Raw genomic sequence first — 17,418 nt, 5'->3', positions numbered from 1 at the left:
CCAAGACAAAGATTTAGTTTGTTTCAATTAAAAACAATAATTTGGGACATAAAGAGCTACCGATGGATTTGCTCTTCACTGTTTGGATTTTCAGCAGTGAAATTTAAACTGAACTGAACTGAACTTCAACTCTAAAAACTGGACTGACAGTTTATTAGAACTTCTATGTGCTTTGGCACAAACTACACCGTAAAAGCACTAGAAATAAACATGAATTGAAAAAAATAATTGATTATTTTATTTGTAGCATGCATTTTTTTACTTTTGATTTGAAATTTAGATTTTTTTAAAATCACATTTTAGTTTTGCCAGTTTTTTAATTTACAGTTTTTTTTTTTCTTGCAGTTTTTTAATTTACCAAATGAACTCTTATTTTACAAAGACTTTGCAGCATTTGAGAAATAATTAAAGGGAACTTGGTCATTTCTAAATTGTCTCAAACTAATTTTGTTAAAAAATAAAAAATAAATAAAAATAAAAATACATAAAAATATCCTATTGTAGGATCAGTGTTGTGTATCGTATCAAATCGTCAGCTGAGTGATTCTTTGCATTCTTACTCACAATAGCAGATGGTAAGTTATAACTAGGCCCCATACCCAGATTTCCACAGATTTTTAGACCACTGAGTCATATTTATTTGCTTGTGTAAATTTGTTTAAAATTATATTTATTCAGTTTTTAATAATTTATATTTATATTAATTTCAGTAATATTATTGACCAACATAAAAATGTTTACATTATTTATTTACATTACAGTTTCTAAAGTAATATTTTTAGTCTTTTAGTAGATATATTATATAAGAGACTTGCTTTGTTTACCAAAAAAGTGCCTCTAATTGGATTTCCATTGTAAACATTAAAGTTTAAAAGGTATTATTTTTTATGTCATATATTAAGTTTTAGTTGTGATACTCCCTAAATCGTTCAGCATAAATCCGCAAACTTTTTACTAAATTCTCAGCAGAAATAGCAAAAAATGTCAGCAGATTCTGTTTGGCCCTAGTTATGATGTGTGTAACAAAAACAAAACATTATAAACATTCAGCAGTTGATGCACTAATGAACATACAGTAGGAGTCTGCATCGTCTTCTGACATTCGAGCTGGACATTGTGATTAAATTTCATTTTTAAAGGAACTCTGAAAACCGACTGACACAGTTTCAATTTATACTAGAACTTCTATGTTCAGCTGCTTTGGCACAATCTACATTGTAAAAGCACTATAGAAATAAAGATGAATTAAATTGAAACATAGTAAAGAATTTCTAGAAATATTAGAGTGATATATATTTTACACTAGGCTAGTCTAGACTAGACAAGTTTCACCAAAAAGGAAAATGACATTGGAGTTGACGTCTTTGGAAAACACATAAAGTTGAACCACTTGTTTTTATGGCATATTTGCCAGACATAAGGCTCCTTTCACTTCTTTCTATCTGAGTCAATGTAAAGTGGATTCAGCATATGGTGGGGATTTTTACTGAGTCCTGAGCCACTCAAACAGCTCCCCAGAGGTCCATTATCATCTATTATTAACGTCTAAGGCAAGGCTTACACCCTCACAAATGTACTTTGGGTGCCACAGATCAGAGTATATGTATTATTAGAGAGTCCAGCTACTGTACAGTAAATGCCATACATGAGCAGATGTGTTATATATGGCTCCATGGTTTAGTGTATCTACCAGGGGGATTCTCATTTACACATAAACAAGATAAACAGTTCTATGTTTAGAGTTGAGGAGGAACTGAAATAATATTATATTGCTGGTTGCTAAAAATACATATCTGTATTCACTTACAGCTGTTTTTAAAAAGATTTGATCTGTTTTCGATACATTTTGCAAATCTTTTTGTCTGAAACATCATAAATGCCATGTTTGTATATTAAGGTTAATTTTACTGTCAAATGTTGTCAGAAAAGTACAAATACAGTAAAGGTAATGATGCAATTATGTACAGAACATGTTTTAGAAATCTTTAGTTACAAAAATTAATTGATACATTGATATTTTGTCTTAATGTTAATTGAATTATTATTCATTGCATTGAACTGTTAAAATAGTATTAATAAAGCCAGAAATTCAAATTGTGTGTAAAATATGCAAATTAAAATGAATCATTTAGTAAGTAATAAAGACATTACAAAAATATGCTGGTTTTTGCCTTTTATCTAAAATGTTAAATATTTATTTTTTCATAATATCGTTATTTTACTTTGTAATAGCATAAATATTTGAAAGACATTATTTCAATGTTGAGTTTCTATTGTCAAAACATTTTATTTAGTACATTTTAAGCAAATGTCTCTACACTGTAAAAATGCAGGGCTTCACACAATTCCTTCATGTTGTGCCAAAACAAATCGATGAATGTATTACATGTATATTCTTTTTACAAATTGATTGAACACAAAAGAACTAAGTTGTCCCAAAAAAACCCTTACGAATTGTGTTGTTTCAACTCATTTAAATTAATCGTTGGAACAAGCAGCAAAAGTAATGTTTTGGGTGTATATATTGCACATTACTGTATATTAACATTTCAATTTAGTCAAAAAATGTTTTTAGAGTATCTGCAGTATTGTTAAAAGTAATACAATTGTTTACAGAAGATTTTCAAGTTTAGATTCACTGCAAATAAAAAAAAATAGTTAGTAAAACAAATATTATTGAAATATATTTTTTACATTTATAAATGTAACTATATATATATATATATATATATATATATATATATATATATATATATATATATATATATATATATATATATATATATATATWTTTTTTTTTTTTTTTTTTTCTTGTTAGATATATAGTTTAGACCAGTGTTTCTCAACTACGTTTTTGGAGGACCACTAACATGTTTTGGATGAGTCCTTTGTCTATCACACCCATTACAGGGCTATTTCTCAATTCCAAGAACACAGAGAATGGACTTGCGTTCTTGTGAAGAGCGGTCTTGCCAGGTCACCTCGGAAGAACAAACTTGGGAGGCCGTGATAACAGAGAATGCGTCCTCTGAGAAATGAGATTTCTTCCTGACGTGACCTGCATGCATTTTAATGAAAAATTATTTAAACATAACAGCATTCATTCAATGATTTATTGTTTTTCCCACTTTTCACAATATATACTTTGCATTAAGACCTTACAAATATACTTTGCACAATACAAATCAAACAGATTTCGATACAAATTTCAGCAAATAAACACCCTTAATGTGTTTATACCTTTAAAAGGATTTTTATGGTAATGTTTGCTTTCACCGTCTCATTTGGGGAAACTCCTGAGATAAATAAGTTATATCTCTAAACGTTAATAATAAATCCATATAAAATGCCATGCTTCCCACCTCCTTCATTCAGCCACTATGACTTCTGGGACTTCTTAAGCTAGTTTTGTGTTCAAGTCTGCATTGGTGCATCTTCGAAACCAAGAGGACATCCTGGAACTTTCCTGGATGTCCTACGTTCTTGCGGTCTTGAATTTTGGAACTGAACTTTGGCAGTTGATGATGACGTTACATGTGAGCATGAGAACACTAAAGAACGCATATTCAGAAACAACCCAGGTCTTTTGGTCTCTGCTAATGAGCTGATGATCTGAATCTGGTGTGTTTGGTTAAGGAGACATGGAAAATGTGATGAACGTGGTTGAGAAACACAGGTTCAAATAATTTTTCAGTAAAATAGCATTTACATTTGTGTAAAAAAAGGAATAGTAACTAAAGCAAAAGTTGCTGAAATGTAGATTTTGATTGTCTTTCATCTAAAACTTTACAATTCTTGAGTTTTTTTTGGGGACAATGTAAATGTTTTATGTTCAGTTCACTTAAGTTTGTAAAAACAATTAAGTTTACTTATTCGGTTTGTGGTGGGACAATGTGAAGGAATTGTGTGGAACATTTTTTTTTACAGTGTTCCATGTGTCTCAACTAACACTATTATAATTATCTGCATATTGTAAAATTTTAATTACTCAGCAATTTTAATCTCGCTCTTTCTCCTCTCACTGTGTGTTTTAGGTTTGGCGTGGTACTCTGGCCAGAATGCGTTACCGCCGCATGCGTGCAGCGCTCATCATTATCCGGGCATACAGACGATACAAGGTGAAGTCGTACATCCGTGAGGTTATCCGACGCTTCAAAAACGTCCGCGACATGAAGGACCACGGAAAACATGTGAAGTGGCCCACACCCCCTAAAGTCTTGCGCAAGTTTGAGGAGGCACTGAGGAGCATCTATAACAGGTGGGCATCTATGATGGTGGGCAGACTCTATGTGACTCATGGAACAGTCATATATGAGTCCAGATGTGCCCGGTGTAAAAGTAATAAAGTGAAATGTCTCTGACTCAATGCATCACTTTCAAGGCTTTATCATTGTTAGACAAGGAAATTTTTTTTTTTTTTTTTGCTGTAGGCTTTTGTGTTTCATTGGTGTTTAAGCACAGAACAGAAAGGCTGTCTTGTGTTTCACTGGGCTGTTGTGCCCGGAGCACATATTGATCTTTGGATCAAAGTCTTGTTGGAGATCTGTTCACAATAGCCTTAACACGTCTCTGACCTCGAGAAAACAATAGAGAAAAACAACTTGTTAAAAAACATTGTTTAGATTTTAATGACATAGAATAAAAATAATGTTATATTGTTAGCAACTCGAGTGAGAAATCTCACTGAGATGAGCTGAAATTATTGCTATTTACTAATTATCAACCTTTTCTCTGTATTTTGTTGTTTTTTGGATTAATGTAGAGAAATATGCCAATTTGGGCTATAAAAAATAATAATGTTCAACATCTTTATTTTTCATTTGGAAGAAATCACATTAGTAGATCACAGTTTGTGGCATTAAATAACAAAATTGGCATGTATTCAGTCATTTATATTAATATAGTTTAGACAATACAATGCTTTAACTTTATAAAAAATCATAGACATTTGGTGGTATAGCCCTGATTTTCAATTACGATAAATGAAAACTTTTTATATTTTTTAATATTTTTCACTTTATGAAAAAAAAGCCACATGATAATGTTTTAATTTAAAACTTTATTTAGTATGATCATTTTTAAATTATTGTTTACTTGGATGTTATGCAATTATTATCATCCTCCTCCTGAACCTGCAAAAATGTTTATGTACAGGGTGATTTAAAAGGAGAATACCACAACTTTGAAAATCGAGAACTCTGCAAAGAAGAAAAGGAAAGCTAAGCTCTGTCTATCATTGATTTAAGGAAGCTCTGAAGTTTTAAAAAACTTTAAGTACTCTTCACATTGATTAATTACCCATGGTTCCATCATGTTTCTTTTAATAAAAACAGATTTTCAAAGTTGTGGTATTCTTTTTGAATCACACTGTATTACATTTATTTAGGTAGTACTATTTATCAATTATTCATTTTTTTACTTATTTTATTCAACAATGTTTTTTTTTACACGCACAGAAATTATACAGAAAACAATGTTTGAATTTGAATCTCATATCTTCCGTGTTCAGTCAAAAATAATTAATTATCTGTACACAGTTTAAATGAAAAAAGTGTAAGTCAAATTAATTTACTCTAGGATGTTTCACTTTAATTTCTACATATTTTGAGACCAACTTTAATTCATTTTCTATTCATTTATTCATTTTCCTTTGGCTTAGTCCCTGTATTTATCAGGGGTTACCACAGTTAAATGAACCGCCAACTTATCCAGCATATGTTTTACACAGCAGTTGCCCTTCCAGCCAACCCAGTACTGAGGAACACCCATACAATCTTCCATTTCCACACATTCACTATGGCCAATTTACCTTATTCATTTCACCTGTGCCGCATGTCCTTGGAATGTGGGGGTGACTGGAGCACCCAGAGGAAACCCACACAAACACAGGGAGAACATGCAAACTCCACACAGAAATGCCAACTGACCCAACTGGAGCTCAAACCAGCGACCTTCTTGCTGTGAGGCAACAGTGCTAACTATTGAACCACCGTGTTCAATAACAGTATAATGATCAATGTAATGATCAATGATCAAGAATTTTCAAAGCAACATTTATATTGTATTGCATCAAATGCTGTATAAAATAGTTTTTTCGTGTATTTGTATTGTATATGTAGATGGTGGGCCTGGACGCTGATTAAACCCCTTTCTCCAGAGGAGACTGTGCAGATCAGGGCAAAAGTGGCCACATTGGAGTGTCTGAAGGGTCAGAGAGCAGATCTCGGACTGCAAAGAGCATGGGAAGGAAACTACCTGGTTAGTGTTTAAAATGTTTAAGTATTTGAAACTAACATCTGGTTTAAATAAATTATAATGCATGTTTAACAAGTTTTTTTTGTCCTGTTAGAAAAAGGACAGTCCTGGGACAGCGTCTTCCTTTACTCTGGTGTCCAGTGATCTGCAGAGGAAAGATAAGTTCATGAGAGTCCTCTTCTCCAGCAATGTCCGCAAAGTATGTGCTTCATTGTTTTCAGACTGTCAGCATAGCAAGAGTGGCATTGTTAATATTAACCTCTGCAATATTATCATCTCAACAGATCAATCGCTTCAATAAAGCAGAAGACCGAGCGCTGCTCATCACTGATCGCCATCTCTACAAAATGGATCCCCTTAAGCAATACAAGCCCATGAAGAGCATCCCACTCTATAATGTAAATATCAGCCCTGTTCTAACTCACTTAATCATAGCTTGCATTCACACTGCAGCATAATATGTCTGCCAGTCATATTTGTGAATCATACAGTTTGATAATGAAAAAGAATGCCAATCACATCTTTAATTGTAGGAAAATGACAATGGATAGCTCCATATGATATTATGTTCTTATGAGTTGAATTCAAATCGTATTGTTTTTACATCCTTCCTGATTTTGTTAATCCTTAAACCCAAAGCATTTCATTCTGTACTGAATTTGTGGTAGAACATCTTGTCTTTCCATTTACAGTTTACATAACATATAGTAGCTTGGGTCAAGCCGTTGTTTAAGGATTATAGCTTTAAATGGATTTAGATTTGGAATGCTGTCCATGAGGTATTTATTTATTTACTAATGTATTTTTGTTTTTATTTTTTTATTATTATTATTATTTTTTAAAGGGATAGTTCACCCCAAAATAAAAATATACTCACTATTTATAGTTTCTTTCTTCTGTTGAACACAAAATGCTCATAAACAAAGAAGATATTTTAAAGAAAACTAAAAACCTGTAACCACTGACTTCCATAGTACTTGTTTTTTTCTTCTATAGTAGTAAAAACAAATACAATGGAAGTTAATGGTTACAGGTTTCCTGTTGTCTTCGAAATATCTTCTTTTGTGTTTAACAGAAGAAAGAAACTCATAAAGGTTTGGAACAAGTAGTGAGTAAGTAAATGATAACAGAATTTTCATTTTGGGGTAATCTCCTTTAATATAACATTTGATCATATAACATATAACATTTGTTTAACTTTGCTACTGTACATACTTTGTTTTTAAAATCACAGCTCAGATCATGAAGGGAAAACTAATATTTTGGTAGAAATCATGCTGCATTGCTTTTTAGTAAGCCAAGTTGTGACGGCAATGCTTTAGTTTGTTTGGGGATGAATTAGATTGTGGTGGGTTGTAAAATACTTTATTATAACATTATCTTGAAACGCACTAGTCCATATATGTGTTAAAATACAAATTATTGCCAGTGAAATAGCACATACTACATAGAATCCAACAGTTGAATAAACATCACCATATATCAAAAGAATCATACACTCATTAGCTAAATTCTTCATCAGTCAAACTGACATAATTTTTATTGAGATATAGATAGCATACAGTAAAGCGAAATGTCACTCGACTGCTTTGTTTGGATTTTAGCAACTATATTTTTGACTCTTTATGCAGTTTGTGGTCCGACTTGTTATATTTTATGCAATTAATCAAACTAAACTAACACACCCTATTGTAGTGAGAGCAAAATAAATGAATTAACATGTCCTGCCCCTTAACAAACTAAACTAACACATCCTATAGTAGTGAGAGCAAAAGAAATGAATTAACACATTAAATTATAGTATAAATCCATCAGAACTCTCTGTTCTTCATCTCACACAAACATCAAAAGATTTTTTTATTGCTTTGTTTATGGTTCAGATAAGAAATTGCTTCACGCTGATAAATCTATGATTGCTGGAAAAAAGCAGTTAACATCTCTTGATTAGCAGAAGGTCACTGCCCGGCTGAACCTGACCTGCCCCTCACATATATTTATTGCCCCAGCAACAGAGAATCACACCAGTCAGGGGAAATGGGGAAAAATTATTTATGTGACACTTCACACCTTGAAGACATAAAGGACATCACGGTCGCTCATTGCATTATTAAATGCTTTTGCTGGAAGCATGTCCTAGAAAAATACAGAGATATTATCCCAAAAAATAAATAAATAAGCACCACGCTAATCCCCCCCCCCCCCCCCCCCCCCAAAACATTCCACTCTGCTCCTCCTCCTCTCCGCTTCCATCTCCCTCTCCTCTGTTGTCATGCCAACATCCCAGGAGATGGGGTTGTCATGGTGACGGAGATCAGCTGATGTCTAGTATCGTTCCGGCATGTGCACAGATTTGCCTCCTCTGTGTGCTCCTTCTGCTCAGGCTTGTGTGTGTCTCTTCGCACTTCTGTGGTGTTTCTTTGTTTTCATCTTCTCTCTCCTGTTGCAGGCTCTTTATATTCTTGAATGCTCTTTGTAGTCCTCATTTGTAGTCATTTATGAGTCATTTACCTCACCATGATGAGTGGAAATAATAATAAAATCAGTATAGAGAGGAGAGAAGAAGATTTACACCCTATTGCACACAGAAATACACTGCATGATATCAATATTTGACAAAAGAGTAGGAGCTGTAGTATTCTGTGTTCGGTTAGCGATAATGAGACTCATTCGATTAGAGACTCCAGGGATTCTCAATCCATGTTTCTATAAGTATTATGGGGATACACTCTTAAAGTGCCCTTATTATGACTTTTTTTTTCATTAATGTTATCGTCCATTAAGTATGTATGTGAAGGTAAAATGTTTGTAAAGAAAAAAAAAAAAAAAAGAAATCAATTCAGTCGTCAGGAATTCCAGTTATATGTACATAATGCCGTAATAGTTTCCTCATTGACAGCATTGGATTTTCTGAATCCCTTGCATGTATTATTGCATTTATGAAAGTTTATGAAGTTCTTCTAGGATCTCTTTACATCTATGTAATAATTGCATATAAACTCTTGCATCTATGAAATGATCATGGATCAACTTTCTGCTTGGTATGAATTGCTTGTGCATATACTCTCTTTACTGATGTTGTGCTTGTGATGAAGATTTTGGTTGATCAACCAGTTTATCAATGTCATCATTGGACACTGACTTCAACTGATGTACAGTAGTAAAGTCGGTCACACTTTACAATAAGGTTCATTAGTTAATGTTAAGTAATGCATCTACTAACATGAACAAACAATGAACAATACATTTACTACTGTATTTATTTATGTTATTTAACGTTAGTTAATGAAAATACAGTTGTTAGTTCATGTTAACTCACAGTGCATTAACTAATGTTAACAAGCATGGACTTGAATGTTAATATTGCAGAAGTAAATGTTCAATTATGATTAATAAATGCTAAACAAGTGTTGTTCATTAATAGTTCATGTTAGTAAATGCATTAACTAATGAACCTTATTGTAAAGAGTTATCGTAAAGTCTCCGACTCGCACTCAACTTTATTATCCCGTTTAGATAAACTAAAATTGCACCAAGGTGCCGTAACACAGGCGAAGTTCCATGTACACATTAACAAAATATAACCACACAACATACAATACACATCATTTTTAGGTGCATCTCCCTCACCGCTGGACTCATTTAATGACCTAATGGCCACCATTTTAAAAGAATTCCTAATTTTTTTCTCCTGCAAATAGAAGCTCTAAAACAATATCCTGATGTCAACAGTTGAAACATAGAATACAATGGGTGATCCGGGATTTATGAGATACCCTAAGCTCTGTTTAAAACATAATTATGGTAAATTACCATTGGACTAGTTTGGTTAAAACCAATGATCTTGCCTGCCACCTTCACCAGGCAACACAACCTGTTTTTATTTGACAAAGTCTGATTACCGTACCAAGCTACAACGCAAAAAAGATAAAGCAGATTCTATAAATTGTTTATAAAACAGTGTCATTATAGAAGTACAAACCCGAAACGTTCTTTGTTGAACTTCTTTATAGACAGTTTTATAGAGTGTTTGGTTGAAATGTCAACATATTGTCAATAACGACTCCTAGATATGTATGAATATAAAGTTATAAAATCAACGCAGTCCTTACTGCATGGAGTATTCCATCTCTGATGGAAGGAAAACTTTTGTCAAATACAATTGAAGACAATGTTTTATTATTATTTGAAATTATTAGCTCTTTTGAAATCTTAATTCTTTTACGAATATTTTCCAAGTGCTGTTAAACGAAAATATTTTTTCAACGCTTTTAAACATAAAAGTTTTAATAGCTGGTTTCTTTAATAGTAGTTTCTTTTGTCCTTTCCATGGCAGTACATACTATTACTAATTACCATCACTAGGTCAGTTTAGCAAGTCATTGGACAACAGAGTTTGTTGTGTAGCCAATTGGTAAAAAATAGCTAATAAAAAGGAGCCAATATTATTAATAATAATAATGCTAAAAATAATAAAGTCACACATTATTTTGATGGTCCATTTGTTAAATTTAAGTTACATTGCATCTGCATGCCAATTGTTTCTCATTATATAATTAGTAGAATGTTTGATTGGGGTTAGCGTTGGGGTTAGGGTTAGTGTAAGTTGACATGTACTTGCAAAGTCTCTTATTGTCAGCTAAATCTTCATTAAAGGAGCAGTATTAAGAGATATTAAGCAGTCAGTCTACTTATACTAAAATGGACCATCAAAATAAAGTCTTAACAATAATAATAACAATTTTAACTTTTTTTAAATATTATATATTTATGTATCTTTATATAAGACTTTCTTTAGAAGAAATAGTATAATAGAACATACTGTAAAATAAAGAAATCCTTCTTCTGTTAACCAACATTTTTTATTTCTACAACAGACTCATTTTAATTAATCAACTAAACACAATAAACTGAACTGAACAAAACTTGCTCTTTGAGAAATTTGTTGATTTTAAATGCTATTATGAGAATTATGGTGTTTTTTTGTTTTGTTTTGTTTAGGTTTTTGTTTTGGATCCACAAACAAAATTGTAGGAGATCTCTAAAATAATAAGAGGAACCTTTTAAATATAATTTTAGGTGCACTTCAAAAACAAAGATTCTTTTTTGGAGAACCTTGGACATCCAATAAATCCTTTTATCCATCCAGGTCTATTTTACAGTGTGAAAAGGGTTCCTTAGATTTTAAAAATGTTCTTCACACAAGGAAGAAAAAAAAACTGGAGTGATTATTAATGTCGTGCCTTTTGTAGCTGTCCTTTAAATATTTACTCATACTGTAAGTGACAAATTGCTCATTTCCGGCATGCCATAATGACTGTATTATCATTTGGTCCTAATTTGTTCACACCAGCTGTCACCCTCCCGCACACATCTTTTCTCTCTTAGTCCATCAGCAAGATCTTTGTAATGGTTCTTTTTAGCTGAGCTTCAGTTTGTGATAAATGAGGGCAAGATAAATGTTGCTAACTGTGGTGTGGAGTCCTTGGTTTCTTAATCTATTCAGCTAGTGATTTTTGCCAAGGAATACTGATCCGCAGGGGAGTCTGTACACTCGATTTCCCCCTAGCTGTTTTTTTTACTGTAGTCCAGACTGTGTTCGGTGAACCCTAGCCTCTGTCTGGGCGAACAAGAAAGATGAAAGCCAAAGATATTTTACCTTAAGGAAAGTGCTCAATCTGGATAAGAACACTTTTGTACATACACTTGCTGTTGTATTTACATCAGATAGGGATGTCTGAATGTCTAGTTTTAGAAATCTAATCTTTTTAATCAAAAATGTAAACAAATTAAAACATTTTTTTAGCTCAAGTTTTTGCGCAGCTATGAAAAGTGATCATGTCATAGTCAAATGTTTTTTAATTATGTTTTTCAAGGTAATGTTTTTTTTTTTATTTTACAGTTCATTAGATTACTATGTCATGAATGCAATTCTGAATTATGAACATCAAAGTTAGTATTTCTGGTTTCTGCATTTACCCACCTGAGCTGGCATTGCCATGTCATAAAAAGATTGATGATTCCATTTACAGATCAAGAGAGTCTATAATTTACTCTTTCATTTCTAGACAAATGACCGTTTTACTTGGGGAAGACTATAATCATTTATTGTCATGTCATATACAGAAACTCAAACATCTTCATCATGACACATCAAGTCAACAAATTCAAAAGCTTAATGTCATGAAATTTTGAATCTATTCAAATATATTGATCGTGTCCAGTAGTTTTTTCTACTTTATAATAATAACTGAGCAAAATTATAATGATAATTGATTCTAAATAGGGTAACATGTGGCGCAGTAGGTAGTGCTGTCGCCTCACAGCCAGGTCACTGTTTTGAGCCTCCGCTGGGTCAGTTGGCATTTCTGTGTGAAGTTTGCATGTTCTCTCTGCGTTCGCGTGGGTTTCCTCTGGGTGCTTCGGTTTCCCCTACAGTCCAAAGACATGTGGTACAGGTTAATTGGGTAAGCTAATTTGTCCGTAGTGTATAAGGGTATCCGCTATGTAAAACATATGCTGGATAAGTTGGCGGTTCATTCCACTGTGGCGACCCCAGATTAATAAAGGGACTAAATGATGTTAAGTAAATATTTAGGGAATAATTGCTCAGTTCATTTATTTTCCTTTGGCTTAGTCCCTTTATTCATCAGGGGTTGCCACAGCAGAATGAACCGCCAACTTATCCAGCATATGTTTTACACAGCGGATTCCCTTCCAGCTGCAACCCAGTACTGGGAAACAGTCATACACTTTTGCATTCACACTTCTACACTACAGCCAATGTAGTTTATTCATATCACCTATAGCGCATGTCTTTTGAGTAGGGAGGAAACCAGAGCACCCGGAGGAACCCCATGTGAACACTGGGAGATCATGCAAACTCCACATCGAAACTGGCTCAGCAGGGACTCAAATCAGCAAACTTCTTGCTGTTAGGTGACAGTGCTAATCACTGAGTCATCCTGGCACTCAATTCAGTAGTTCATCAATATTTTAATTTAACACGAATACAATATAATTAAATGAAAAAAAAATTTAAACATTCGTTCATTTTTCTTCAGCTTAGTCTCTGATTTACCAGAGGTCACCACAGCAGAATGAACCTCCAACTATTCCAGCCCTTTTTTTTGCAGCATATATAAAACTCATTAAGATATATAAAGCTCATTAATACTAGCTTTGTTATACATTTAGCATGTAATAGAAATGCAACGTCATTTGCAAATTGTAATAAAGCTGAATTAGTTTAAAATTTAATCTTTAGATGAGAAACAAATCTAAATGAGAAATGTTGATTTGGCAGTTAAATAAAACATATTTTAGGTGATGTAATAAAATTACTATAAACTAAAGCTGATAATTTCATGCTAATTAGAAAAGAATCTTAAATGCTCAAAATTACCTTAAAAAAGTGAAAACATTCATTCACTTTCCTTCAGCTTTGTCCTTTTATTCATCAGAGGTTGCCAAAGGGGAATGACTCGCCAACTATTCCAGCATATTTTTTACACAGCAACCCAACACTGAGGAGACCATGCAAACTCTACACGGAAATGCCAACTTGCTTAGCCGGGACTCGAACCAGCGACCTTGTTGTGAGGTGACAGTGCTAACCACTGAGCCACCCAATTGCTCAGTTGTTCATCAATACTTTATGAAAAAATCAAAAGATAATTTCAAAATTGGAAATATTCTTTTTATTTATTTTCCTTCGCCCTAGTTTATGATTTATCAGAGATCACCACAGCGGAGTGAACTGTCAACTATTCCAGCATATGTTTTACACAGCGGATAATTTTTATGTTAATTAGAAAAAAAATCCAAAATACCCAAGATTACTATAAAATATAAGTGAAAGCCAATTTTAAATATTCATAAACTGTATAATAGTAAATAAAGCCAATTTTAAATATTTATAAACTCTATAATAGTATATGAAATGCTAAAACATGAAAATGCAACTGGTTCTGAAGGTCATCTGCCCCATTAGCATGCATCACACCTTGTTGCTAAATAATGAATTGCTGATGCATAATGTTTCCAAAACACGTTAATGAGAACTAGATTATGGCAGTGCCTATTAGCACATGGTGGTCTGCTTTCTCTGTATGTGTGCTGCTTTAACACTCATCACCCTTTCTCTCTCTTTCAGGTGACCGGAGTGAGCATTTCCCCTGGGAAGGACCAGCTGGTCGTCTTCCATACCAAAGACAACAGGGACCTGATCGTGTGCCTGCAGGGCATGGTGCCAGCGGGAGACAGCCGCATCGGAGAGCTGGTCGGGACCCTGCTTAGCCACTTTAAAAGGTAACACCAACAGGGGGCGCTCCTGAGAGACATAGCAGGGCATTGTGGGCGGAGCCAGGGCACTTAAGGCAAAGAATGCCAACCATAATAATTCACTCACTCTGCTGTCTGTAATGCCAGTTCAGGGCATTTGAGGACAGAGCAGTCAGCTTGGTTCTGTCAGATTGGTACCCCCCTATGGCTTTTTTATGAAAAGTTAGTGTCTTCTAGATTTAGTAGTTGCCTTTAAGCCTACTAGAAGCTGCCAAATACAAAATGCATGGTGCAGAAAGGAGATAAAATTCAGTATGTTCTGCGTGATGTTTGTTAAATTATGCCCTGGTGTGTCGGGCTGAAGGGTTACACTTCCTGAAATCGATGGGTGGTAGGCATTATAATCGCATTTTTGATGTTTTTGTGTATGGATTGCGAGTCAGAGAAAATGGGATTTGCTGTCTGGGGTTTGTGAAGTGTGTCTGTGCTGAGATTAGAGGAAGGTCAAAAGATACGGGTAAGATGAGGGCAGTCTGAATGAATGTTTCTGTGTCATGTGGCTGTGTCTTTTAGCCAAATGAGTCGGGCTGACAGGGCAGATTATTATTTAGAAACACAAACACACAATCATAAAAGTAGTACCCTAGAAGTACAGTCCCCTTAAATGACCTTTTAATATAAAACTGCCGTGATCCAGTATTGATCTTTGAATTCATATTAGATGTTTATCAATTTTGACATTGCAAATGTTTTTTATCTATATTTAATTTGACATTTTATTTGTTTTTTGTAATATATTTAGCCATTTATTTTAAATATCAAATTTTCTTTTGTAACATTCCACTTTAGTGTTTCTGCAATTTAAAATGACTGTTTGCTGGGTTAATGGTCATGTAATTTAGTCCTGATTTTCCAAGGCACAAAGGAAATATTTGGGTTCATATCAGCTGAATTTAGAGGATACATAACAGAAATTCACCAGCGTGTTCCTCAAACCATTCCTTGTCAATTCTGTCAGTGTGGCATGTCTATCGCCGACAGAGAACTCAGTGGCCTTGAATAGGTGCACAATTCCATAGTGATGTTTAGATACCAGACAGCTGTCATGGGGTGTGTTGTGTTGAGAAAATAGGGCCTAACATTTTCCAAGAATTTGGCGCTTAAAGCAGAAACTGCCATCACAAATTTGTATTGTCTGAGAGTGATGCCATGACCTTTGTTGGTACAGAAATTGTCATCATATGTGCTTGGCCATCCATTGATTTGATCCTTGAGTGACCCAAGCTTACTATAAATGGATTGTTTTCTTCCTGTGCTATCTTCATTTTGGCAGAATCCCCCCTTCCACCCCATCTCCTCCTTTTCCTCAATTTTCTAAGCTCTAGAGACCTAAATTTTCACAGTATGTCTGATAATATTTTTTTTTCTTCTGGAGAAAGTCCTATTTGTTTTATTTTGGCTAAAATAAAAGCAGTTTTAAATTTTTTAAACATAATTTTTAGGTCAATATTATTAGCGCCTTTAAGCTATTTTTGTTTTTACTTTCTACAGATCAAACCATTGTTATACAATAACTTGCCCAATTACCCTAACCTGCCTAGCTAACCTGATTAACCTATTTAAGCCTTTGAATATCACTTTAAGCTGTATAGAACTGTCTTGAAAAATATCTAGTAAAAAATTATGTAATGTAATCATAGCGAAGATAAAATAAATGAGTTATTAGAAATGAGTTATTAAAACTATTATGTTTAGAAATGTGGAAAAAATTGTCTCTCTGTTAGACAGAAATTGAGGTAAAATAGCGCTTTATTTTTCCACATTTTTTATGTTACAACCCTATTCCAAAATGGATTAAATTCATTATTTCCTCAAAATTCTACACAAAAAAAACCCATAATGACAATAAATAAAATCAAATAATTGTTTTAAATTTATTGAAAATAAAAAACCTGAAAAGTCACATGTGCATAAGTATTCACAGCCTTTGCTCAATACTTTGTTGATGCACCTTTGGCAGCAATTACAGCCTTTTTGAAAGCTCAAGTCTTTTTGAATATGATGCCGCAAGCTTGGCACATCTGTCTTTGAGAATTTTTCCCCCTTTCTTTTAGCAGTACCTCTCAAGTTCCATCAGGTTTTATGGGAAGTGACTGTGTACAGCCATTTTCAGATCTCTCCAGAGATGTTTGATAGGATTTAGGTCTGGGTTCTGGCTGGGCCTTTCAAGGACATTCACCGAGTTGTTATGAAGCCAGTCCATAGATATTTTGGAGGCGTGCTTTGGGTCATTGTCCTGCTGGAAGATGAACTGGTGATGAGGGGTGAGTGGTTTTCTTCAAACATAACATCTGGCATTCACTCCAAAAACTTCAATTTTAGTCTTATCAGACCAGAGAATTTTTTTCTCATGGTCTGAGAGTCCTTCAGATGCCTTTTGGCACATTTCAGGCGAGAAGTGGCTTCCGTCTGGCCACTCTACTATACAGGATTGATTAGTGGATTGCTGCACAGATGGTTGTCCTTTTGTAATTTCTCCTCTCTTCACATAAAAACCCTGGAGCTGGAGTGACCATTGGGTTATTGATCTGCTCCCTGACTAGGGCCCTTCTCCCCTGATCACTCAGCTTAGATCGATGGCTAGCTCAAGGAAGAGTTCTGGTTGTTCCAAACAACTTCCAATTATGGATGATGGAGGCCACTGTGCTCATTGGAACTTTCACAGCAGCAAAATTTTTTCTGTAACCTTCCCCAGCCTTGTGCCTCGAGACAATCTACAGACAATTCCTTTGTCTTCATACTTGTTTTGTGCTTTGACATGCCTTTTCAAATCATGTCCAATCAAATGAATTTACCACAGGTGAACTCCAATTAAGCTGCTGA

The 17,418-nt window shown here is 34.0% G+C and overlaps 1 protein-coding gene across 2 annotated transcripts in view; it reads left to right on the top strand.

Moving 5' to 3' along the window:
* The window catches only part of myo1d (myosin 1D), a 123,402-nt gene that overhangs the window by 74,447 nt on the left and 31,537 nt on the right, over positions 1-17,418 (top strand). For both annotated transcript variants that reach the window (NM_001423964.1, XM_073917676.1), the window contains 5 exon segments: positions 4,035-4,258; positions 6,120-6,258; positions 6,350-6,454; positions 6,540-6,653; positions 14,408-14,562. In NM_001423964.1, coding sequence (NP_001410893.1) covers positions 4,035-4,258; positions 6,120-6,258; positions 6,350-6,454; positions 6,540-6,653; positions 14,408-14,562 — 737 coding nt within the window.

Source organism: Danio rerio, chromosome 12, assembly GCF_049306965.1.
Source record: "Danio rerio strain Tuebingen ecotype United States chromosome 12, GRCz12tu, whole genome shotgun sequence".
Classification (NCBI taxonomy): Eukaryota; Metazoa; Chordata; class Actinopteri; order Cypriniformes; family Danionidae; genus Danio; species Danio rerio.
The sequence above is the reverse complement of the archived record's forward strand: the minus strand, read 5'-3'. Positions and strand labels throughout refer to the sequence as shown.